We start from the raw sequence: 26,116 nt of genomic DNA, 5'->3' as shown, positions 1-26,116 counted from the left end.
AACTGTAGTATAACCCCGCTTTCTTTCACACATTTTTCTACGAGTCCCGTCAGGATTTTTTAATAAAGTCTTCAAACATTAAGTTACATTACACTGTGTGGTTTTATACATCCTGCTTCCTTCCTTTCTTCAGTCCTTCTTGAACAGAAAACGGGAGTAGATAAGGATCTAAAAATATCTCCAGTGTTGTGGTTCTATTTTTAGCCGGCTTGTTTGCTCTTGCATCACGTCTGTGAACTCAGTCACTCCAGGCTACGAACGTACACAATTGCATGCAAAGTGACCAGTTACTCATTATGGTGATGTAACTTAAGGTGTGTTCTGGTTGTAGAGTTTACATAGTAGATTTATTCAGCAATCGTAACGTAAACGAAATTTTTCTGAGCTTCTTTAGCACTAGACAGTGTTATTTCGTAGGAATATCCCCTCGGTTCATTTACGGTTCATTTCCTCCTGCAAATATTTATTTTAGACACTCAAGAATAGTTCCTGGCTCTTGATGCTATATTTGGAAAATTAAATGCCGATAGCGCAAGCAGGAAAATTCCGGTCACTGCTTTCTTTTTGTCTCGTAACTGGTGGGTTGCTGGTTCAAACCCCCGCGCCATCTGTCTCTGTTGTTTGTTGTTTGAGGGACAAGATTAGTGGCGTCCAAACTGTTAGTCATGTGGGCCAGAATCGTCAAGTCAAATGTTGGTCTGTCGCAATCAGAGGTGGGCAGAGTATCCAGAAACTGTACTCAAGTAAGAGTAGCATTCAACATTTTTATTCAAGTAAAAGTAAAAAGTTGCCATCCAAGAAATTACTCAAGTAAGAGTAAAACGTCTACTCAAGTACTGAGTAACTGATCAAATTATCAATCATTTAATATTTAAAAATTACATCATCAGATGAACCAAAATATAAAGATAGGTGTAAATTTTGGTATTTTAAGGACAAAACTCACAATAACTCACATAAGTAACAAAAACTAACAAAACCAGGCAAAAGAAAATTTTTCCAAATCAGTTTCTTTCAATAAAAAACTTTTAACAAAAGCTGCAGGTGTGTGTCTGTGTCTGGTGAATATTTAGTTAAAACATATTTGTTTTTCATTCAATGGGCAGAAAATCCAGACATTTTAGTCAAGTAAGAGAAGAAATACTTCATAATAAAATTACTCAAATAAAAGTAAAAAGTACAGCGTAGTAAAGACACTCCTAAAAGTACATTTTTCAAAAAAGTTACTCAGGTAAATGTAAGTAGTTACTGTCCAACTCTGGTTGCAATAAGCAATACATCAATTAACTGCATGATAAATTTTAGCTCAATCATTTCCATGACTTATGATTTTTTTCTATTCTCTGTTTCTACCAAAAACCTGACGACTAAAGTCTTCAGTCGGTGCTTTGGTCTCAACCAGTCCTAAAGGACAATTTAGTTTATTAAATTTTATTTGTTGCTCCTATTGTTTTTGTTAATTTATTTTGGATATTTGAAATGTTATATATATATATATATATATATATATATATAAATATATATATATATATATATATATATATATATATATATATATATATATTTCAGACGTAAACAATTACATGCAAGGGGTTTATAGTCTTTTTATTCAGTCTATTTATATATTGGAAATTCACAACAAACATCGTCTCAAGGCATTTTCCAAAAAATCTAAGGTAATTTAAATTTAATTGCACCAGCATTCCAATTAATTCTAGTTATGATCTTTTTCATTTCCCGGCTGACCTTAATTCTTCCTACTAGTCCTGCACTCTGTACAGTTCTGTACGACTAATATTTTAGCACAAATTAATACGTTTTTGCCTTCACTCTTTATTTTCTTTATCTAAATCTCTTGCTTCGGCGTTTCTGCATCTGCTATGATGCAACAAAATCATCTGAGTACAAACTGAACCGCCTGCTCACTTTCTATGGCACGATTGTTATTCCATTATTGCAAAATGTTCTGCATTGAGTAACTCAAGAGTGTGAATCAGTTTGCAGAGAACAAACCTGGAGGTGTGTGTAAAGAGAAAAAAGAAAAAGAAACAGGAATAAAGCGGCCGCTTTTACGGAGCACGTGCAAACACAAAGAAAGGTGTGTTGGCCTTTGTGCCCTTCGCTTTCCAACCGTTTCACAGGTTTCAGCTCAGAAAATTTGTGCTTTTAGCAGGAAGCGCCTTTTATTTACAACACTCTGTGATCATCTTCAAAAAAAAAAAACTTTTTGAGTTTGAATATATAAATTGTTTCTGTGAAACCTGTAAATATGCAGAGAAATAAGCTGCATGTTTTACTTTTTCTTTCTGTTGATATTTGAATTTAATTACAAACAACAATGGGGTGTAAAATTCCCTCACTATTTGGACACATCTGACCTTTTACAACAAGTGGCTCTGATTTTCCCCGTCTGGCTCAACTTTGCTTAATCAGGTCATTTATGTGAGCCTGCATAGATAATCATCAAGAGATAGTTTCACTGTAGCCTCTATGTTATTATTCACACAAATCCTTTAATCTATGAAATACTCTTTTGTAATCAGCGATTAAACTAATGTTGTTGATCTGCTGTTTGATATGACTAAACAGAAACAAAAAAAAACTTTTGTGTCTGCTTTCATTAAAGGTGAAAAATGGGAAATGATGGAAACTCCGCTGAGGCTGCAAACCTCCTACTTTTTATGTTTTTGGAGCAGATTTCAGCTTTTTAATGAGCATTTATTTTGTCTTTATAAAGTCCTCAAGCTACTAATTAGTAGGATCTAAATTTTAAAAAAAAATTTTAAGCTAGCTATTAATCTAGAATGTATAAAGCTTTTATCTGTGCAGAAACGGAGGCTGTGCGATCGGACTCAGATATAAGTTCTCTGTTTTTTCATAGCAAATCCAATTTTTGATCTTAATCTGTTTTCTCTTTCTTTCCTAAAAATAACAGAAACTACCTAAAACATTTTATTTAAATCATTCATTTTATAAGTTTAATGATAGAGTATTAATGCCAAGCAATAATTTTTTTGTTTAATTGTGAGAATACAGTCATATTAGCAGAATAAATATGCAGGTCTACTAGAACTGCATATTTCTAGTAGACCTGCATATTTATTCTGCTAATATGACTGTATTCTCACAATTAAACAAAAAAATTAAATATTGCTCATAATTTTCATAATGTATTAAAATTATGAGCAAAAAATTCTTAATGAAAAAACAACTTATTTAGTTCAGTTCGAAGGATTTTCTTCAAAATACAGAAGTTTGTGCGATCATTTCATAGAGTTGCTACTAACAATTTTGATGCTTGTATATTAAAAGGTGAATTATTACTTTATCTGTAAAACTGACACCAAAATATAACTTCACAAGATGCTAAATATTTCTCATTCTAGTGTTTTATATTTCGTGTAAGAGTTTTCATAAAATTACTACTTTATTCTCCTAATATTGTGACTTCATTATGGTGTTATGACTTTATAGTTGTAATTAAATTTAAAAAAAATACTAGCTTCATCTTTTATATTTGGTTATGGAGTTGAACTGAATTCAAAATCCAGATAAAAGAAGCTGTAAAACAAGATGGCTGATATCACTCTGAACTATGGAAACCCAAGGAATGCATTGTGAAAAAAGATCCAGATTTCTAAAAATTAAATCTTTGATTCGATTAATGGCCCAACCTTTGCAGAAATTACATAATCCCTCCCAACAATATCACAAAATATTAGAAAATTATCAATTCTGTCCAACATTGTTCAAAATTTGAATAAATTAAAAGTAAAATGTTGAAAGTTGGTTATTTGACATTCAGGATTTAAAAAATGATCTAAAAACAATTATTTTTCAAATTACACTTTGAGATTAACTGCCAAAAACATAAAGTCATAAAAGACGGCACACAGTCAACAATTGAGAAAACCAGAAACAACCGTTTTGATGAGTGACATCATTGATACACGTCAAATATGTTGGTCAACGTTTCTTTCACATTACAGACCTTACTGGCTCTTCTGCAAAAACCAACAGATGATCCATTTTTCTCAGCAGGCTGATGGAGCCTCCCTCCAAGAAGGAGATGCTTCCCCTCATGAGGCGACCAGACGAGTGGAAGGACCCGTGGCGACGGTCCAAATCTCCCAGGAGACGGGCCGCCATGGGTTCCCCGCCCCGAGGCCGCCGCCGCCATCGCCCCTCAGGCTCCTCCGTCTCTCTGTCCAACTCATCCAGGTAGGAACTCATCTAGTCGGATTTAGTTCATTGAGAAATGTTTGTGTCATCTAAATAGACAGTAGGAGGACATTCTGGGTAAGAACAACCAAGACAAACATGCTAGGTTAGTTGGCGCTAGCAGGAGAAATGACTCATGATCAGAAAAGAGAAATCATAAAACTGCTGAAATCTGATGCTACTCCATTTTTATTTAAATTTTGTGAAGAAGGAAGTTGTGCTCAGTGTCTTCTTTAGAGGTATTCATGTTTCCTTCAGTGGTTCTTGATGCAGGTGAGGAGCGATACAGAATGCTCAAAGGGTTTGATTCATTTAACACAGTACAGTGAGAAAGAGACGCTGGAAATGTAACAAATGTTGCAACTTTGGTCCCAAAGTAGTAATCAAATACATTTACTCAATTACAATCAGATACACCAAAACAATTCATCATCCAGCAAAAGATTTTTCAGACCTAATCAGAAAATATTGTCATGGCTTTATTTTTAGTGTTTAAAAACTGAGACGTTTAGGAGGGGATTCCAGCTTGACAAGTTGAAACATTTCAGTTTGCAACCATATTCATCGGAAGTCTTTCCAACTTTCCCTTCCTTCTTCCAAAGTACACACGCTGCGCCCTGGTGCAAGGTTAAAGGAAGATGTCTTCATGTCAGTTTCCCTAACAGCCCAAGCATTTAAAAAGCATCAAGCATTTTATTCTGATGCTTTTGTGTACTTGTGATTGTGTCATTTCCTCTCCAACAGTCGGATCTGTCGTACTTGTTGAACAGGATTTACGGACATTTACCTGCTCAAGATGGCTTCTGAAGAACTAATGATTTTTTTCCCCCGCTAAATTTGAAAGCTGCATTTTTAGGTCACTAAAATTGAAGGTTTTTTTATTCAAACAATAGGCGCTGTGTGGCGTTCTCGTAGTACACGTTTTCCTCCAGAGGAATGCTGCACCTGTAGAGAAAACGACATTCCAACAAAATAAACATGAAAGCAATGTTTCTGCTCCTGGTTTCCGCTTACTGAAATTTACTGTTCATCTGCTCTTCTTCTTTGGAAGAAAAACAAAAAAAAACTGAACGTCAGCCATAAAGCAATAAAAGCCGTGCGCCTCACTGAGCGTGAATCCCACAAACGGTACATTGCTTCATTCTAATATAATTATATGGTAGCTTGAAACTAATGAGGAAGCAGATGAGGAGAAATTCATTCAGCACCTAGCAATTAAGATATATTAAATGTTCCCTGGGAACTCTTTAAAGTAGTGGAAAGGTTCTAGTTTTTTGTTGATAGCAACAGTTTATTGATTTAAAGCTGTATGCAAACTTCCAATATCAGTTGTTATTTTACCAGAAAGTGAAAGCATGTTTAAACTTCATTTGTTTAAGTGCACATAAGCACAGCTTATATGACTTTGCTATTATTTTGGCATTTATTCAACATGTAGCATGTCAAAAAATCCTTTTAGGTTTTTGTTCTTGCTTAGAAATATGGATTGTTGTCTATAATATTTACATAATAGAAAACAAAAGACTCTGGACTTGGTGAAGATTGAGGTTCATTAACTGGCCGAATGTCAAAGAAAAACTGACACTCATTAAATATATAAAATCATATATTTATTTTTAAAGCATGGAAATCTTTAGTTTTAGTTTCAGTCTGACTCTATTAGCTTGTGAGGTGATGTTTTTAGTGAGAATTTACCAGAATGTTGCCAATTACATTTAGCTCAAATGTATGCAGAGGACGCATTCCTCTAAAAACGGGCTGCACAAAACTGGACAGATTAATTGTAATTAATCAATTATTCAAATTTCACGCTAAAATAATTTTTATTAGCTGCAGATGCATCCTTTGCCACTAACGTCCAAGCAGACGCTGAAGGATGCATCTTAGGCAATAAAATCTTTATTTTCTGTTTTAAAAAATAAATTTGAATGCTTATTTGCATGTGATAATTCTGTACAAAATAGGTGTAAGTGATTAAAAGAAAAATCTTCGGAATGTTTTATGATTATTCACTAGAATAATCAATTACTAAATTAATCATTAGCTGCAGCACTAGTGTAAAATTAATAACTGAGTTCAGAGTTCTCACTTGGATTTTAAGGGGATGTACTATGCAAATTTTACATTTTGCATGTTGTGTACTTCCATGTGGGTTTCTACCACAGACCCCACACATCCTGGACACAGACTGCTCAGACATTTACCTTCAGGTCGGTGCTGCAGAGCGATGTTTGAAAAACAGACACTGTTTGTTCCCCCAGGTTCTCTCTCTGTGACGAACACGCACCAGTCAGGGTCCAGATAAATTTCTCACTTGCACTAATTCAACCATGTCTTCCTCTTTTATTAAAATTCTATATATATCAGAGGTTGCGTTAACAGAATATTTTCTGGGGGGGTTTTTTTGTTTGTTTGTTTTAAACGACGGGAAAATTTGAAGGCTGTCGGTCATTTGACAGGTTATAATTAAAACCCCTGACTGGTGCACATGGGCAGACATTAAAGACTTTACGCAAAGAGTTAATCGGAAAGGCAACTAAAATCAATCAATAAAAATTTCTTTCTGAATTTAATCTCATGAACACTGAACTAAATGCGTCTTTCTAACCGGGAGCTGCGGCTGCACAACCAATGCGGGCTCCACCGCTGCAAATAATTAAACTGAACTCACCCTGTGGTTTTAACAAATGGAGCTGAAGACATTACCCTCCTGGACCGCGCAAAGGGTAAAAAGCTCGTAGAGTTCAATTGATCGGTTTGGATCAGACAGATCCAACTGACCAATGAACCAGCGCAGATTTCTCTGCAGATGCGGATCAGGAGGACGTTGTGTGGCTGTGCGTTCAGACCCCTGCAGGTGAGGTCTCTTGTAATTTAAGTGGAGTCGCTTAATTTCATTTATTATAAATTATTGGGGCCACAGTCAGTGTTTTTTTTCACTACGGAGAAAAAATTAGATGCGTTCATCTGCTTTATGTGTGATGGGATCTGGATTCACGGTTCAACTAGGTGAATATTAACCAAAGCGTATAAAAATGTGGCTAAGTAGCCTAATGTTAATATGATTATAATTTGACGGGTAGAAATAGAACATGACCGTTTTTTTGTTTTTTTTTTATGCTGTCGGTCAAATGACGGATAACAGAAAAGTAGTGCGACCTCTGATATGTATACACGGCATTTGGAAAATATTCACAGGACTTCATTTTTCCACATTTTATGTTCCAGCCTTATTCTAAATTCAGTGTTTCCACAGGGTAGTGGAAAGAGGTAGTAAATTAAATGAGCTCCAATTCATGTTGGTAGTAAACAGAGTTTGACTTGGTAGTCAATTTTTCATCAACCCTTCAATATATTTTGCCTTTTTTATTGATGATGACTTTTGGTTTTAATTTCATTTAACTATAAATTCTGTATAAATGTTGATGAACTCGATTGGTTCTGCTGTTGAGACTAGAGTCATTTTGTGTCTCACCTTGGGAAAATCTAAGTTTTCAGAACTTTGACTCAATGACCAGAAATTCATTGGCTTAAGCCGGTCTTGGGGAATCAACCACAAGCGTTTTATAAAGTGCTTTAAAAAGAAATCTATAAATTTGACCTGAAACAGTTTGACGGCGATCAAATCACACCAAGCATCCACCATTTACCAGCAGCGCTGAACTGAAACAAACAAATATTATGAGGGTATGAACTTATGAAAACAATTATTTATTGAACAATATTTGTAAATTGTTCCTTACAAGCTAAAATCATCTTTTGATTCAAAGTTGCATAATCAAAATAATTTCCTATTTCTACAATTAAACCTACATTTTATATGTTGTGTCTTAATACTAGTATTATTCATTTACTTTCCTTTGTTGACTAGTGTACCTCATACCTAAAGTTATAAATAATAAGCAGAATTTTATTAACATTTTATTTAATTTAGTATATCATATTTAGAAGGCATTAGTGAGTCTAAATCTATTTTTATTACACAAACTGACTCAGGGTTAAGATTATTCACTGAGTTTATCAGCCAAATTTAATTCAGTGGCTTTTTGCACGCTTCCACTTCAATGAACCACATGTAGTTCACACCGTCACTACAAGACTGGTATCTAATAACAGCCTTAGTATGAGAGGCATGCATAACTTTCCATATGTGTAGGTTTTATTCACCTTCTGTGCTGTACTTTCACTGAAAGAGGTATGAAGCTAATTAGCTTTGCTAGTTCGTAAGAGGTTAAACTGTCAAAGTGAAAGTGAACTCTCCAGCTATGGAGAGAATTAGAATGAGTTTTTACTTCTACTTCATACAGATTGTTGTTCATGTGTTGGAGAAAGGACCAGACTGCTCATAAGTCTTTGTTTTCTATTTTATTTCATCTTAGATCTTCATCTCGCTCTTCGTCCTACACGGGCTCCGGCTCGTCCCGCAGCCGTTCCTCTTCGTACAGCTCCTACTCCAGCCACTCCTCCCAGCACAGCTCTTTCAGCGGCAGCCGCTCCAGGTACGCAGTCCCACTCCTGTTCAACCTGTAGAGATGTTTTGAATTTAGAAAAATGTTGTGATTCTTGTACTGCCTTTTAGATCCCGATCATTTTCCTCGTCCCCCTCACCGAGCCCAGCTCCACCGAGGATGGCCAAGAACAAACCGGAGCCTCCACCTGTGGCTGCTAAGAGGTAAAGCTTCAGGACCTGAAATGGCTTTAACAGAGCTAAAACATCCGATCTCACTTAAATGGTTCCCAATAATGGGGCTAATTTGTGGAAATTGCAGCCAAAATGATTGAACCTGACACCATAATTCAGTACTGCTTGTTGATTTACGATACACAAACAGATAGGCAGAGAAAAGATTAAAAGCAGGGTGTCTGTGCATCCTTAAAAAGTCTTAATTTTGTGCATCTCATATTTAGGCCTTAAAATGTTTTAAATTCATTTTAAATATTTAAATTCACCTTAATCACAGGCCTTAAATTCTCTTTCTTTTTTATATTCTATGTTTTTTTTTTTCTTGCAGGGCTTATCTATCAGACAAAAATTTGAGTTGTACTCAGACATCTTCATTTATGGTTAAGGTTGCATGTAATTCACTGCTAACATATCCTTTCTAGCTAACTAGCTTTTTTTGCATCTCTCATAGGTAAGTGAAAATGTATTACCAGTTGGCTAGCTGAAGTTTGTACATTTCTATGGAGATATGTCTTAAATTCCATTAAATTGGTCTTGAGAAGTTTTTAAATTTGAGTTGCTGATACTTGCAGAAACTCTGAAAAGTATATTCTTAATTCAGATTAAAAGTTGGTAATTACAGGGTGTCTGCACATCCTTAAAATCTTAAATGTATCTAAAATTAAGGCCTTAAAATATCATAAGATTATTTAAAAAAATGTCTTTAATATATTTATCACAGGTCTTAAATTTTCCTACTTTTGTTAGAGGACGTTTGTACATTGGTGTGATTAAATTCAATTTGTAATGGTCTTGAAAAGGTCTTAGAAACCCTGAAATATAAACTCTTAAATCAGATGAAAAGTTAGTAAGTACAGGGAGTCTAAGCATCCTTAAAAAGTCTTAAATTAATGTATCTAAAATAAATTTAAGACTTTAAAATGTCTTAAATTCAATTTTAAAAGGGTGATTTTAAATGTTAATCACATGTCTTAAATTTTCATATTTGTTTTGAATAAGTGTATATTTCTGTGGAGACATTGGGCTTAAATTTCACTAATGGTTTTTTAAAGGTCTTTAAAAGTCTTAAACTTGAGTTGGTGAAGCTCAAATGAAAAATAAACACTTAAATCAGATTAAAAGTTAGTGATTACAGGATGTCTGCACATCCTTAGTCTAATTGAGGCCTTGAAATATCTGAAATGTCTTAAATTCATTTTTTAACAAGTTAGTTGGTATTAAATATGTTAATCACAGGTCTTAAATTTTATTACTTTTGTTAGGAAGTCTCTATATTTCTGTGGAAGTATAGGTCTTAAATTCAGTTCATCATAGTCTTGAAAAGGTCTTAAGACACATTAAGTTTTTTTAATGTGTCTTAGTGAAACTTGAGTTAAGAAAATGGAGCCTTTTATGAAATCTGTTCATACTAATTTTATATATTTTTTACACATTTTCTCTTCATAAATGCTTGGATGTGTTTCCCTTTCCCTCCCCAAGCATGCCACCAAAGCCGGGTGCAGCCCCGCCTCCCCGGAGAGAAAAGCCTCCCCAGAAGAAAGCTTCGAGCCCCCCTCAGCCCGGCGGACCGCCCAGCAGGCCCTCAAAACTGCCAACAGAGGGAGGAAAGCCTCCTACCAACCCCAGGGAGGCGAGCGGCGCATCGGAAGGACCAGGAGACGGGCCGCCGCCTCCACGGGAACCCGGGAGACCCCTGAACCCGAGGGAGGGCAGGCAGAGGGAGCGGCAGCAGCATCCTCCCCGCAGGTACGGCTTCTGATTGATTTTGACTACATGGCTGACAGTACAACAAAATATATGGAACATTATTTTCCAGATTACTGATAGTTAAACGTTGACACTCACTTTCATGAATGGTTCATTGTGTACATCAGGGGTCTCAAACTCCAGTCCTGCAACTTTTAGATGTGCCTCTGCTGCACCACACCTGAACAGAATAATTAGGTCATTAAGGCTCTGGAAAACTGATCTACACAAGGAGGAGGTCATTAAGTCATTTCATTCCAGTGTTTTCTACCTGTGGCACATCTAAAAACTGCAGGACTGCAGCCCTCGAGGCCTGGAGTTTGAGATCCCTGGTGTACATAATGTTTATGACTGTATTTAGAGTACAATAGAAATTTCCTTCCCACTGTGGGGAAATTCAGGTGTGCCAGCATCAAGTTACAGGTAAACAGAAAAGCAGTAGCAGATTATATGCAATGAATTTATTTAAAGAAAGGCATGAAAATCAGCAAGAATGTTGCAGAAAAACTTCAAACTCAAAAATACTTTATTACTTTAAAAATGCTGATCCCAATCAGTCAAGTTTATTTGTATAGGAAATTTCAGTTCAAAGTGCTTTACATCATAAAAATACAACACACAGTCAACAATTGAGAAAACCAGTAAACACATCAAAATGTTTTTTAATGTTTCATTTATAATGCTTCAAAAGTAACTCTAAACAAGTGGGTTTTTGGTCTAGATTTAAGGGCACTCAGTGTTTCAGCTGTTTTTCAGTTTTCTGGAAGTTTGTTCGAGACTTGTGGTGCATAGAAGCTGAAGGCTGCTTCTCCATGTTTGTTTCTGGTTCTGGATGCAGAGCAGACCAGAACCAGAAGACCTGAGAGGTCTGGAAGGTTGATACAACCGCAGCAGATCTTTAATGTATTGTGGTGCTAAACCGTTCAGTGATTTATAAACTAACAACAGTATTTTAAAGTCTATTCTTTGAGCTACAGGGAGCCAGTGTAGGGACTTTAGAACCGGCATGATGGGCCCTATCTTCCTAGTTTTAGTCAGAACACCAGCAGCAGAGTTCTGGATCAGCTGCAGCTGGTGGATTGGCTGGAGCCCCGCCTCACAACAGTAACAGCAGTAATCGCTGTTACTAAAGATAAACACATGGATGAGTTTCTCTAGTCCTTTAATCGTAGAATTTTTTTCAGGTGATAGAAGGCCGACTTTGTAACTGTCTTTATGTGGCTCTGAAGGTTTAGATCAATAAGTGAGTAATCAATAAGTAAGAGTTTGTTGGTAGTTGTTGTAAAGTCCTAACCACTGCCTGTAGGAAGGACCTTTGATTACGCTCCTTTGTGCACCTGGGATGCTTTTACAAAAATCACCATTCCCTTAAAGTGTGTGAAGCAGCTAAAACACCGGAGAGAATACCAGATTGTGTTTTGCTGACTAGCATGATGCCTCCCCTTCGTTGGCGTAGTCAGTCATTAACTCCACCTTTATGTGCAAACATTTTATAAAGGCCTGCAACACGGTTTCCACTGGCTCCAGCTTTCCCACGTGGAATGTCAACAAAATGGAGATCTGCATTTATTCTGACATGTAGCAATCCAAAAATTCCCAGGAGAAAAAAAACAGGATTTTTTTTTTACATGTATTCAACCCAGCTGGAGTTTTTAAATGGATTTAGTTTCAAAAACATATTTGCATGTTGACCCCTGCAGCTTCTGCACAGCTTATCACAGTTTATACAATCAGCTGTTGCATTTACTTAAACAGTAGTTCCTGCTATGTAATTTAAATTAAACTGTAGATTTCATCAGTGGGGCAACATTATTTTGTATTATTCTTCCAGCCAGATTCTCTATGAGATTGCAGAAATGTTTCCCGCTGTAGCCCACATATCTCCTCTGATAGCCTCGCCTAGCCTCTTTGTTTCCTTTTTCCTTTTTATATATGCAGGATGCGGCGTTTCCTTTCAAATTTTCCAATCCTGTGAAGTTTTGAAATCAGTTTTTCCCACATTTCCATTTGATTTAAATAAACATGTTAATTATCCCAGATTACAACTTTACTAGTTCCTCAATTGCAACTACTCGAAAAAGTTCTCATTGCTGAGTAGAGACAAGGGGTGCACCGATTTATCGGAGCAGATTTTCTGATCAGACAATACTTACATGTGAAGCCGATCTAATCTTATCTACCTCAGTAAATGCCTAAATATCAGCCGCTGTCCTCTTCTGCTCTCCTGTTAGAGGTTTGACTGACAGACCGGCCCATCAGGTCATGTCTGAACGTTTGCTGTTGCCATCTGAGCAACTTTCTTGCTATTTTTAGCAACATTTCAGACAAACAAAAATATCTGTCAATTTTTCAACCATTTTTAAAGATCGGTAATCTGCGATCGGCTATAAAACTGTAATCAGTGCACCCCTAGTAGAGATGGTCTGATCCAATCTTAATATTGGATCAGAGCACCCATATCAGAACCTGTAGTGGTTCTGATATGGAAAAAAGTCAATAAGTCCATAAGTCAAACTCTATTCTTTGTGCTCTGAGCAACATCATGCTTTACTATTTGTTTTTTGTTGTATTTTGAAACCCTAATTGCACTTTCTGAATCATCTGTTGTGGTTTACTTTTTCATGCTTGACCAAGGTAGTGACCTATTGTTTATCAGTTTCAGTTTCTTTGTTATTTAACATTGTTACATGTTTTAATCCTACTTGCACTGACTGAGCATATTTGACCAAGTTCCAAATGTTATGAATGGGACAAAAATTTCAGTGTGTATCTGCCAAAGATGTGCAGTGAGACGGCAGTGAGGTAGTTGGGTGAGTCCCTTCTTGTTTTGTGGAAGTGCAATGAAAGTATTTATTCAACCTTTGTCTTTTGACACGGACCGAATCATGAGAAGACAGGAAGGAATGCAGTTTCCACGGTCGCCGTGCGTGCTGCGTTTTTGTTTTGCTTCACGTGCTCGTGTGAGAAGAAGTATCTGTCTCAGTATCTGCAGAACTGACACTACCTTGTTTGCATAGCAATGCGCCGGCACACAGTGGCATTGCATGTTTGTACATTTTGGGGAAAGACCTGTGAGTGGACATGTGGGTGAGACAGCGTGGGTGCAATAACTTCAGTGATTGTGTGATCGGAGCTTCATAGTGCAGAGCGGAAGAGAGAAGCAAAAGGGGAAAGGAGAACAGACATAGTGTGTGTGTTTGCTTTCATGTTTGTTTGTTTGTGGGCGAGTGTGTAGGTGGTCCAGGTGGAAACTATCCTGGAAAACTAGTGGCTGCACCTGTTGGTCATTATTTCTCTCCAATACTTCCCTCCAATAGACAAAAGCAGATTGTTCACCTGTTTCTTTAACCTTTTTTATCAGTAATGATCCTAAAAAACAAAAGATATCTGCTCCGCTCCAGAGGAAACATCCCTGGAGCAAAATGGCATTAGTGTCATAAAGGTGTAAACACACCTAAACAGGTGCAGTAAAACTCAAGCAGCAGTCAAGCACAGCTTGTGTCTGTGATAAAGTGATTCCTCATGTGTGGGAGTAAGTGGGAGCAGGAGCTTGAATATTCAAATCGGTTTATTTGGGATGCAGCAGATCGGCGCTGCCGGCCGAACGGTGGGAAAACCGGGAGCAGAACACATGAAAATCAGATCGTATGGGGGCGAGTGGGTTTGCTTCATCACAGTGAAGCTTCTCCAAAAACAAGGGAACCACTGAATTACAAGCTGCCCTCTTCATAAAACTATCAGTTAGAGAGCTAGAACTAGGCCTGTCACAACAAGCAATAAATCAATCAATCACATGATAAATTAAAACGAGCTCAATGATTTATTGGTTTTCTCTTTTCTATCTTTATACCAAAAATTTCAAAATTTTGAAGGGAATTTTTGTTTACAAAAACTTTATTATTCATTTTATTTGTTGTTTATGTTTGTTTTTTTTATTTTGGATTTTTAAAATGTCTTCCAGTTCAGTTCGTGTAGATTTCTCTCTAGAAATCTAGATTCTTCTAGATTCTAGATTCTTCTAGATTTCTACAACTGAAATAGACTCAGTTGTTTCCACAATCTTCTCAAAGTCCTGCTGCTGATAATGTTTCTGGTGTGTTAAAACATCAACTATTTCTATTGAATATTATCTGCAAAACATGAGTACATTTGTGGTTACAATTAATATGAATTTTTATAAGGAAGAGAAGCAGGAAAGTACTTCATTATATCATCAACACAAGATGTGATTGAAGGTGTTGGTGTGAGCAATTACTAAAGCAAAAATTAAATAAAAGAAAACAACCAAAATCTTTACACACTTAGTTTTCTTGGACAGTTAATTTTAAAGCCAAATGTTTTGTGTTTTATTGTTTCATAGGCAAACAGTTAAACTGGTTATTCTTCTCTGAAGCTTCAAAAGTATCTAATATTTTAGTTTGATATTTATTAAAGAGCAGTGATGGGCATACTTCCAATAAATGCTGCGGTAATATCACTCTTAAGCATACTGGGATAGTGTACTTAGTTAGCATTAGCATCTGCTAATTACTGTGATAGTGTAGTTCGTTAGCATTACCATCTGTTAAATACTGTGAAGTTATAGCACTTTAGCATTAGCTTCCTCTAAATACCATAATAGCAAAGAGTTAGACTTTGGCCATTTTCTCAAAGTATTTAATATTGTTGTTGGATACTTGGAAAATAAAGAGACATGGTTGATGTGCTTCTGCTAATGTGCTAATAGTGAAGCTAACTGGCGGTTTGGCTAACTTTTAGCACACTCAGCTTCCCCCAAGTATTTTTTTTTTAGATATATTTTAAAGCAATAATGCACTTTGTTGTTCTGTAAACTTTGATTACTAATTATGTTGCATATGAAGAAAGTTGATTTCCTTTAGGGGTATCAAACTGCAAAGGGCTATAAACATTTGCCTGCCACACTTTTCAGATTTTTATTTGTAAATTGGTGGGAAAAGTTTAAGACATCTTTCCTTTGCATTCACAATGATGCACAACTTTGTGTTGGTGTGAAGATAACAAGATGATTATTTTTTTTAACCATCCAGCGTGTGAGTAACAGTATCTGTTGTTTTTCCAGGAGGACTGTTAGCGGGAGCGTCAGCGGCAGCAGTTACACAGCTACCAGCTCCAGATCGTCGTCCAACTCCGTCTCAGGCTCGGCCTCGCGCTCCGGGTCCAGGAAGTCCAGGTATGCCGCCCATCATTGATACGGTTCATCAAAAGACACCTTGATGACATCGCACTGCATTCAGCACGATGACCTCGTTTATTCACCAGAACACAATGAAGCACAATGAACAAGCAGAAATTACTAAATCTTTGGTGTTCCAGCAGGAATCAGGAGTTTGACCTGCAAAAACCTTTACATATATGCCTACCTTTATAAATGTAAAATAATGTGCAAATTATCTGCTAATGGCTGAACTTAAATATTTATCTAGGTAGAATAATCTTGTTTGGACCCAAAAATTATACTCTAGTAAGAGTAGCACTACTGCAGCATATTTTTACACAACTATTAGAAAAAGTAGGCCTCCAACAAATTTCTCAAGTAAGAGTAAAAAAGTGAGAATTTGATCAAAACATTATTCAGTTAATATTTGAAGATTGCATCATCAGACAAACAAAAATACAAAACATTTTGAAAATTTTGGTTGTTTTTTATTTAAAAAACAAACAAAATGGAAATAATTCACATAAACAACTTAATTAAAAAATAAAGCAAAAGAAAAAATTTTCCAAATCAATTTCTTTCGGTATAAAACTTACTTTAATAATAAGATAGAGGAAAGCAGAGTACCAAAGTAAGTGTAGCACTACTTCAACATATTTGTACTCAAGTAAAAGTAAAAAGTATCCATCCAAGAAATTACTAAAGTAGTATGTGGTTAAAAGTGTACTCAAGTACTTAGTAACTGATCAAAGTATCAATCAACTAATATTTAAAAATTACATTATCAGACTGAACAAAATATAAAGTTAAGTGGAAATTTTGGTATTTTAAGAATGTAAACAACAATTCATAATAAAAAAATAACTAAATTGGACAAAGGAAAAAATTTCCAAATCAGTTTCTTTCAATAAAAAACATTTGAAACTTTAATAAAACCTGCAGGTTTGTCTGGTGAGTTTGTGGTTTAAACATGCTTGTTTTTCATTCAGTGGGTCGAAAATCCAGAAGTTTTACGCAAGTATGAGCAGAAATGCCTCATAACAATATTACCAAAGTAAAAGTAAGAAGTACAACATAGTAAAAATGTTTTTTGTTTTTTTTAAGTTACTCAAGTAAATGTAAGTAGTTACTGCTCAACTCTGGAGTTTTTCTTCTAAATAGTGAAAGTTAAACACGTGAAATCATCCGGTCATCATTATGCACTCTCCTCATGTTTGTGTTTTTTTCCTCTTTCATGTGTCGTTTCTGTTGGGAATTTCTCCAGGAAATCCAGGTGAGTTGGAACAGGTGAAAGCAGGTTTGGTGTCGGCAGGTGTGGTCGCCGTGGACGCGCATCACAGCTTGCCTCCCGTTTCAGGTCGCTGAGCGTGAGCAGCGTGTCCTCAGTGTCGTCGGCCTCATCCAGCAGCAGCTCGGTGCGCAGCGCGGACTCGGATGACATGTACGCCGACCTGGCGAGTCCGGTTTCCTCCGCCAGTTCTCACTCGCCCACGCCAAATCATCCACGCAGAGAGAGAGGGCCCCCGCGGGACCGGTCCCCCCAGGGCCGGGACAAGAACAGGGGTTAGTGTCACGCACAGCAGCAGCAGCTTTACACTCTTACTGAAATCTCTTTGTTTATTCTGTCGTAATAAATCAATTAATGATGGATTAAAACAACCTCAATAATCTTTTTTACACATTTAGTTCTGTTCGGTCCAATTTGAGGCAAAAAAAGTTTGTGCTTTATCGTGTCAAAGGCAAACTGTTAGACTTTGGTACTTTTTCTGTAAAGCATCAAAAGTATTTAATATCTTAGTTGTACATATATTTATTAAAGAGCAGTAATGGGCACACTGTGTTGGAATCGCACTTTAGCATTAGCTTCATCTAAATACCATAGAAGTGTACAGCTTTATAATTAGCTTTTTTCAAATACTCTGTTGGTTTAGTGCAGAGTATTTATGCCTTTGGTTTAGCGCTTTAGTATTAACTTCCACTAAATACTGGGATAGTGTAGCGCTTTTGCATTAGCTTACTCTAATGCTTTAGCGGTAGCTTCCTCTACATACCATATTGGTCTAGCGCTTCAGCATTAGCATCCTTAAGTACCATGCTGGTGTAGTGCTTTAGCATTAGCTTCTTCTAAATGCAGTGATAGTTTAGCGCTTTAGCATTAGCTTTCTTAAATATTGTGTTGGCGTTAGCGTAACTAATGTTTATGGTTTTGCATTAGCTTACTGTATGCCTAAGCAGTAGCGTCCTCTAAATATCATGTTAGTATAGCACATTAGCATTAGCTACCTTAAATACCCATTGGCGCTAGCGCGTTAGCATAACTAATGTTTTTGAGTAGCTATGACTAGCATTAGTGCAACTAACCTTTTTAGTTAGCTGTGCTTTTCACCAAATTTCATAACTTTAACAAATGATGACGGTTTGTTTGTTCTCTGCAACAGCTGAGCAGCAGTAAAACTGAAGTTGGTGAAATATGTTAATTACGCCGAACATTTTCCTGCGTCACAGAAAGGCCATCAAAGAAAGATGAACCTTTCCGGGACGATCGCAGGAAGATGGACCCGTCTGGCGGTCCGTCCAGAGGGATGAACGCCATGCCCAGATCTGGACCCGGCAACAGGGGCGGCCACCCTCCTCATCCTCGACCCGGCGCCATGGGCCCCCCGGGGAACTACGGAGGTTCGGGTTCTCACAAAGACATCAAGCTGACGCTCCTCAACAAGGTGACTTCCTGTTACTTTTCTTCTAAGAAACAGGCTTAAAAATTTGCGAAATTTCACATTTTTACCAGGCCTGTTATCAGAGTTGGGTAGTAACTTTATACATTTACTCAATTACATTTATTTAAGTAACCTTTGGGAAAAAATTTACTTTTAGGAGTATTTTTTACTGTGCTGTACTTTTTACTTTTACTTGAGTAATTTGATTATGAAGTATTTTTACTCTTACTGGAGTAAAATTTCTGGATTTTCTATCCACTGAATGAAAAACAAACATGTTTTAACCAAAAATTCACCAGACACAGACACACACCTGAGGTTTTGTTAAAGTTTTTTATTGAAAGATGAATTTATTTTGCATGATTTTGTTGTTTTTTTGTTACAATATTAATTGGTTGATGATTTAATCAGTTACTCAGTACTTGAGTAAACTTTCTACTTTTTACCAAATACTTTTTTAGTAGGTAGTATTTACTTCTACCTATTATTATTATTAATATTATTATTTAGTGTTGATACAAGAGTAAAAAAAAGTAAACATTCAAGCAATGAAAATGGCATAAAAACATTTCTGATTTAAGGTTTTCCTTGTAAAATCTTTAATTTTAGACATTTTTAATTTTAGAAACACTCAGTGTTTTTTACTCACTTTCATCTCACATGATTCAGTGAGTTACAATACTTAGAAGAAGTACTTTTTAAAGTGGGTTGCAGACTCCTAGGAGGAAGCAGATTTGCTAATCCAGGAAAATTTTATTGAGCTTTCAGTTTAAAAACAGCCTCTGTGATGCTCATCTGCAGCCGAGGTTGTTATTCAGCAGACATGTTTGTTGAAGTCTCCGTGTAAACAGTCTAGTCGTGTCGTTTTAACGAGATGCAGCAAGTGACAACAACTCTTAAAGTAAATACTTTTTTTTTTTTAAAGTTCCCCTAAGAAAACCTGAATATCTGGAAACTCTGCAGGAAGTTTGGGGTCTTTAAAGCTTCTTTGAATTTACTCCAAAAGAAGAAAAACTGTTGACATTTCTGCAAGAGAGTAAAGTTGGAAAACTAAATAAACGTCTGATGCGCTTCTGCGTCGGTGTGTTGAAGTTTAGAGGTCAGAAGAAAGAGGAAGTAGAAACTAAAATATTATAAAGATACTTGATGTTAATTAAATGTTGTATTTAATTAGGGATTTATTATATTAGAACTTTAATATTTTTTTATTTATTAAATTCAATGTGGTGTTTTTTTTTCTGTACACCTTAAGCTACATTCAGATAGCAGGTGAATGCGATTTAAATTTGATTCTTCTTGTTTTTGCCGATAATCTGCATCCCGTCTTACAATAAATCAATTAATCACAAGTCTGACTAATTTCCATTTGGATGATTATTTGTTTTTCTCTTTTTCTACCAAAAACTAGATGATGAAAATCTCCAATTTGATGCTTTGGTCTCAACTGTTCCTTTTGTTTTTGAAGGACAATTTTGTTTAGAGACTTGATCATTAATTTTATTTGTTGTTTCTTTTTCTGTTTCTTTATTTTGGATATTTAAACCGTCTTCCATTTCCAGTGTTAAATGTTTATTACAATTTAAAGTAGATTATTGATCTCTGAGAATGTGTTCTTGTGTTATTTTTGCCATTATGTTTCATTATGTCACTTGAAAATGGTCTGAAAACAACAAAATTATAATTTATCATCCAGAAAAATTTAATATCTGAAACAAACATTTGATGTGAAATGTTTTTGGAAACCCAGCGGTCCCTAAAGATTTCCAGCATTTTATTTGTCTGTCCTGTAAAACGTTTGGCCCATGTTTGGTTTCAGCTGCTCTCCAGTCATAAGTCTGATTAATTTCTGTTTGTTTTCCAGCAGCAGGGAGACCGAGGCGGCAGGAAGCGCTACCTTCCTTCAGACAAGGACCGGCCCGGCTCTCCTGCCAGCAAGAGGATGGCCATGTCTCCAGATAGAGGTCAGCCACCCGGCGTTTATTCTCCTTCTGCATCGGATAAAAAATAAAACCTTTTCACAACTCTGAGCTCAGAGCAGTCAGGGTACCGAAAATGTAGAAATGCAAATCTTTCAGTGTCTGGCAATTTGATTTTGGCTTTACGGGTCATGGTTTGATTCAGAAATATTTTTTTAACTCAAGTAGTTTAGAGATTTTGTTTCAATTATGTGACTGACGAGATGAAATGACAGCGCAAACATTTATTTAAAACAATTTTGTTAGGATCTCAATTTAAGACCTGCCAAGAACCAGAAACATTTAATTTTATCCTGATGTTTAAAGAAATAACATTTTATTCACTGAGGGTTGAAGATGAACCCACCAGGGTCCGATCTGCTGATGTTTTTATTGGAAGGTTGTTTGAAAAAGGAAGTAGTTTTAAATCCAAGAGAAAATGTTGAATTAACATGATTATCCCAAAACATGGATCTTTTGTCTTCATCTGGTCTCTGTTAAGCTCCCAGAAATATTTGTATTCTGAAAATGGTATTTACTGAATTGGGAAAAAAAATCTGAAATTTCTGTGTAATTTCTGTGCAACAGATTTTGGTCTGTGCAAGGTATCTGCACATTCTTTAAAAGTCTTTAAAAATCATGCATTTAAAACTAGGGTCTTGAAATGTCTTAAATTTATTTATTTTTATCCAGTTGGCCTTAAATATGTTAATTACAGGTCTTAAATTTTGTCTATTTAATCTTGCATTCTATGATAAAAAATTTTTCATGTAAGACTTTTCTGTCAGGCAAAGGTTTTATACATTACGTTCTGCGACGTCAGAAGATTGAGGTTAATTTATCCTTGCTTGCTAACTAGCTAGCTCTTTTTTGCATCTATCATGGGTAAGTGCAAATGTATTGCCTGTTAGATGGACGACAGTTACTTTTTTTAATTTAATCTCTCTTAAGCAACATATTTTGATCCCTGCAGGATAGGGTTAAAATCATGTATCTAAAATGAAGGCTTTAAAATGTCTTAATTTTTTTTAGACTAAAATGGCCTTAAATTTGTTAAAGGTCTTAAATTTTGTAGTTTCAGGACTATTTAATCACATTCTATAATTTGTTTCTTGTGGGACTTTTCTGTCAGTCAAAAGTTTGATACGTTACATTCTCCGACTTGAGGTGGTTGCTATCGCTAACTAGCAGCTAATCTATCCATGCTAACTAACTATCTTATAACTACCTAATACAAAAAAAATCTGAAATTTCAGTCTTCAGAGACGATTGAAGGAAAATTAGGCAACTTTGATCTCTGCTTGACTGATTGCAGATTTTCTTTGTTTTAATTTTTAAAATGCAGACAAACTCGCCCCTGCATTCAGATTCTAGCTGCAGATTTCCATCTTCATTTGGTGAATTAGTTGTTTCTGGTCCTAAAGGTCATAGAAATGATTCAATGTTTATTGAAAAGAGACTCAAAGCTGCTTGGTTTGCATGACTCAGTCGAGCTTTATTCTTGTCTTTCAGGGCGCGATAAAAGGAACCTCGGTCGACCTCAGATGTCCCCGCAGATGGAGCGACCCAGAGGTCAGGGGCCGCGGCCGGGCCCCCCGCAGGGCGACAGGTCGGTGCTGTTTTTCAGTCAGCTGGAATTTCTTCTCTTCCTGATTCGACCTGCCATCTAAACCCGAACCCCGGCAGCAGGAATTTACATAAGAGCGTTTCTTTAACACAAATGAGGAACACGCAGTGAAAAGTGGAAGCACAGAGACATCTAACCATCGCTTAAAAATACTCACCAGCAGAATGGCCCAACATTAAAAAGATCCTTTTTTTTATCAATTGATTCTTTTCACTGCCGGAGAGCTGAGAGGAAAACAGTTTCATAAACACAGGAAATAATCAGAGCGAGAAAGGAAAATAAAATCTAGTCTGACATTTGTCTGCTAAAGGTTAGGCGAAGGATTGCATAATGAGGATCCTCAGACCTGAGAATCGTAATTTCTCCAGTTTGCATTGAATCTGCTGAAGTTAAAGACTTAAGCAGTTAAATCTCTGCAGTTTAACTCTAAATTAAACTCTGCAGTCTTTTATTCTCTCAACACATTTCGGGAACGCCAAGTATGGAATAAAAAAATACATCTCATGGAGTTACCTGCAGAATACTCACATTCTAAAAATGTGCATTAATTTGAATTGATTCACATTCTGTCATCCTTTGAGTTTCTGGGTCTGCGTCGCTCCTGGTGGCAGCATTCCAGAGTCGCTCTGTTTTGTTCTTTTTCTACACTTTGTTCTTTTTATGGGGGTTGATTTTCTTCATCAGCTCTGTAAATACTCTAAATTTATCCATATTAACCTTTTTGATAATTGCGACACGTTTTCTACAAACTTGGAAAAAGCATAAACTTTAGGTCTTAAAGAGTCGTAAATTTCTCCAGACTTGGTCTTAAATTACATTTAGCCATTCTTAGCTTTATTTTTTTTATGAGTTGTTTTTGCTATTTTTGAGAAATGTGCTGGTGGCATTGATTTAATCTAAAATTATGTAGCTTCTAAGTATGAACACGAGGAGAAGTTTTGAGTACAAGCATTGGAAGTGTTAAGAAGAAAAACATGAAGTCTTGCTTTCAAAATGAAAATGTAAGCAAAAGTTTTAAAAGTTTTGAGAATAAAAGACATAAAATCCTGCTTTCAGACTGAAATGTGTTCTCATGGATTAAGGCAGGAAAATACCTCCATACGCCCGTAGTTTATCTTTAGTGACTGATGACATCAGAACAATGACTGATCAGCAGTGATTAAGTGACTAAAAATAAACTCAAAAAGATGAATACTAGGACAAGCTAATGCTAATATTGACAAAATCCTCTCAAATATTTTAACTATGTAAGACTTTTCAAAATGAGACACTAAACAAATACTGAAAACACTAAAAAGTGTAGGAGAAAACTTTCGTGATTTTATTTTTTACACCAAAAGAAAATACTTTGTATTGTAGCTTAAGGTGTACAGAAAAAAACACACTGCTCTAAAAACAGCTCAAGCACTTTAAAAAAAACACCCAGTCGGTTTTTATCAATAAGTTTGTGTTTTTGATAACTTTCAGAAACCTTCAGAATGTTGAGTCATACAGGGCACTGTGCCGTCACCTAGCAACCCCAGCAGAGTTCTGCCTGTCACCTAGCAACCCAGTTGAACATTTGGTCAACTGGTTTTCTCGCTGTATGCTCTGTACAATGGCTGCTGGAAAAGACAATGTGTTTAGTGGTTGATTTACCATCCAGAAACCACTTTACTGCATTCATATTGATTGTTCAGGAGGCTCTACTAGTGCTTTTCAAAGAGGACATTTGTATTTATCTCTTCAATAATATACTAAACAGACAATATTTTAACAAAACTCCTTTGAGATCTCAAGATATGAAGAGCATTATATATAAATCTATTATTAGAGCAAAGTAGTCTAATTGTAGAAAAGGAATCTGCAACTCTTTGTTGAATTCAATATATAAAATCAGTGCCTTGCACATTTTATTTAAAAAAATTGGAGGGGGGTTAATTCTACTTTTTTTCTTTTTGATTTGGCAACAATGGTTGGGCAGTGCTTGCTGTTTTTAGCAAGGAAAACAGAAATATTGTTAAAAGAAAAATGCTTAGTTTTGCTAAATGCTAAATAAAAAAAAATGCAAGAACATTTTATTGGTCTATAAAAATCTCAGTTTAACTGCAAATTCTCTCCCTTCATGAATTGTGGACCGAGGAGCCAAACGGAATCATTCAGAGGGCTGCAAATTTAGTTCATTTTAAAGAAAACAAAAATTATGATAAAAATTCTCATCTTAATCTCATAATTCTGACCTTTATTCTCAGAATTGTGTTGGGATTTGATTAAAGTCCGAATTCTAAGAGAGAGGGCCGCAAATGGCCCCTGGGCCACACTTTGGATGAAAACTCTGCAATGTGCCAATGTTTTTCAAATTCAAAAATATGTTTTTTATCCTGAAGGGAAATTAAATGTTGTTGTGACTCATGTTGAGTTTTTGTAGATAATGATGGCCAATCGATTAATCTTTGGCTGCTGCCCTAAAAATGTAGGAATGATGTAAGAAAATTTTGATCTGATGTAAACAGTAGAAACTGGTGAGGCCAGCGATACTCATCTTTTGACTTCAGCAGCTTTTTTTATTGTCTTTGTTTCTCCTTTTTTTCTGACTCATATCCTCCAACAATCATCTGAGTGAAACTGCACCTCTGACCCCTTTCCGTCTCTCTCTCTGTTTTCTAGAAAACGCCCTCTGTCTCCTCCGCCAAAGTCGTCTGGGAAAGGCCCAGCTGCGCCTTCGAGCAAGCCGCCCGGCCCGGTCCCCGCCGCCAGCACCGCCGGGTCCGGTCCGGGTCCCGGCAAAGCCAGCAACACGCTGTCGCGCCGCGAGGAGCTGCTGAAGCAGCTGAAGGCCGTGGAGGACGCCATCGCCCGGAAACGAGCGAAGATCCCCACCAAATGAGCGCCGGGGTCAGGCAGGTGGAGTTTTTCCTTTCCCCCGCCCGGACCGCCGCCGGTCGGCGCGGCGGTCCCAGCAGGACGCGGGCGGGGCCGGAGGTTAGGAACGACGCGTGGACTCGACTTTGTGAGAGCGGAGGAGATGATCAGAAGCATCTTCCTCACCTGGACTCCTCTTCTCTTCATCACCATCGTCCTGTTCCTTCATTTTTTTCCCTTCAGTTTTACCTTCACATGTTGTACAGAAGCAGCAGCAGCTTGTCAGATAATTCCCTGTGTATGAATAAAGATCATAAGGATGTGAAGTATTGTTTTTTTTTTTATAATCTACTTTTGGTTTTTTTCTTCTTGGCTCTTAAGTGACGAACCAGTGTTTGATTTTCTTCGTGTCACGCTTTTCGTTGCAGTCCAGCAGGTGAGATAAGGTCGTCTAGAGACGAAACGTCTCGCTTTTGTGACAAAAGACTTCTAAATAAACTATTTTAATAAACAGAAGTTCTCTGGGTGATTCCTGTTTCCTGGTGTTTGCTCAGTCATCCATGCAGCGTTTTGTCAGACAAATGTTTATATAAAATGCACAAAAATCAACTTTTTACGCTTTATTTAAACAAGCAGCAGCTATACAGCTACTATTCTTACTTTATTTACAAAGCACTTTAAAACAATAGCTACAACAAAGAGTACAGATAAGAATTAAACATTCATAGCACAATAAACACGAACAATAAAATGCAAAAATAGAAGTTAGAGCCAAAGTCTCTGCATCAAACAAATGAATTAGGTAAACAAAAGTATGCAGCACTTACACAAACATACAACCAGGGTTGTTACTTAGACAAATGCATGCAAATATTTACATATGGAAATTGCCCTGACAACCTTTTTGTTGGTAATCTGTTATTGATTTAACATATAGCTGTACATCCTTTACGAAATGAAGAAAATATGGTATTTTATTAACAAATGTACATTTCTGATTATAAAAATTTGTGAAAAGAATGCCCACATGTTTTTTAAACCACGTGTTGCCACAAATATGTTTTATTCTTATAACATTTTTAAAAGAAATTTCATGCTTTATTTTTTCACTTTCTATGCTCAATAATAAACTATTAAAACGATATTGAT

General features: G+C 36.4%; 1 protein-coding gene across 7 annotated transcripts in view; it reads left to right on the top strand.

The window, feature by feature from the left end:
- The window catches only part of zc3h18 (zinc finger CCCH-type containing 18), a 43,783-nt gene extending 18,300 nt beyond the window's left edge, over positions 1–25,483 (top strand). For 5 of the 7 annotated variants that reach the window (XM_023350982.1, XM_014471867.2, XM_023350977.1 and 2 more), the window contains exons 10-20: positions 4,039–4,221; positions 8,601–8,720; positions 8,801–8,893; positions 10,385–10,651; positions 15,732–15,842; positions 17,092–17,100; positions 17,185–17,390; positions 18,333–18,547; positions 20,406–20,505; positions 22,012–22,108; positions 24,773–25,483. In XM_023350982.1, the coding sequence (XP_023206750.1) occupies positions 4,039–4,221; positions 8,601–8,720; positions 8,801–8,893; positions 10,385–10,651; positions 15,732–15,842; positions 17,092–17,100; positions 17,185–17,390; positions 18,333–18,547; positions 20,406–20,505; positions 22,012–22,108; positions 24,773–24,992 (1,621 nt within the window). In that variant the 3' untranslated portion in view covers positions 24,993–25,483. The remainder of the gene's footprint in view (positions 1–4,038; positions 4,222–8,600; positions 8,721–8,800; positions 8,894–10,384; positions 10,652–15,731; positions 15,843–17,091; positions 17,101–17,184; positions 17,391–18,332; positions 18,548–20,405; positions 20,506–22,011; positions 22,109–24,772) is intronic. The other 2 variants (XM_023351003.1, XM_023350994.1) reach the window with 2 other exon arrangements.
- Positions 25,484–26,116: the final 633 nt, after the last annotated feature.

This window comes from Xiphophorus maculatus, chromosome 2, assembly GCF_002775205.1.
Source record: "Xiphophorus maculatus strain JP 163 A chromosome 2, X_maculatus-5.0-male, whole genome shotgun sequence".
NCBI classification, from domain to species: Eukaryota; Metazoa; Chordata; class Actinopteri; order Cyprinodontiformes; family Poeciliidae; genus Xiphophorus; species Xiphophorus maculatus.
The sequence above is the reverse complement of the archived record's forward strand: the minus strand, read 5'-3'. Positions and strand labels throughout refer to the sequence as shown.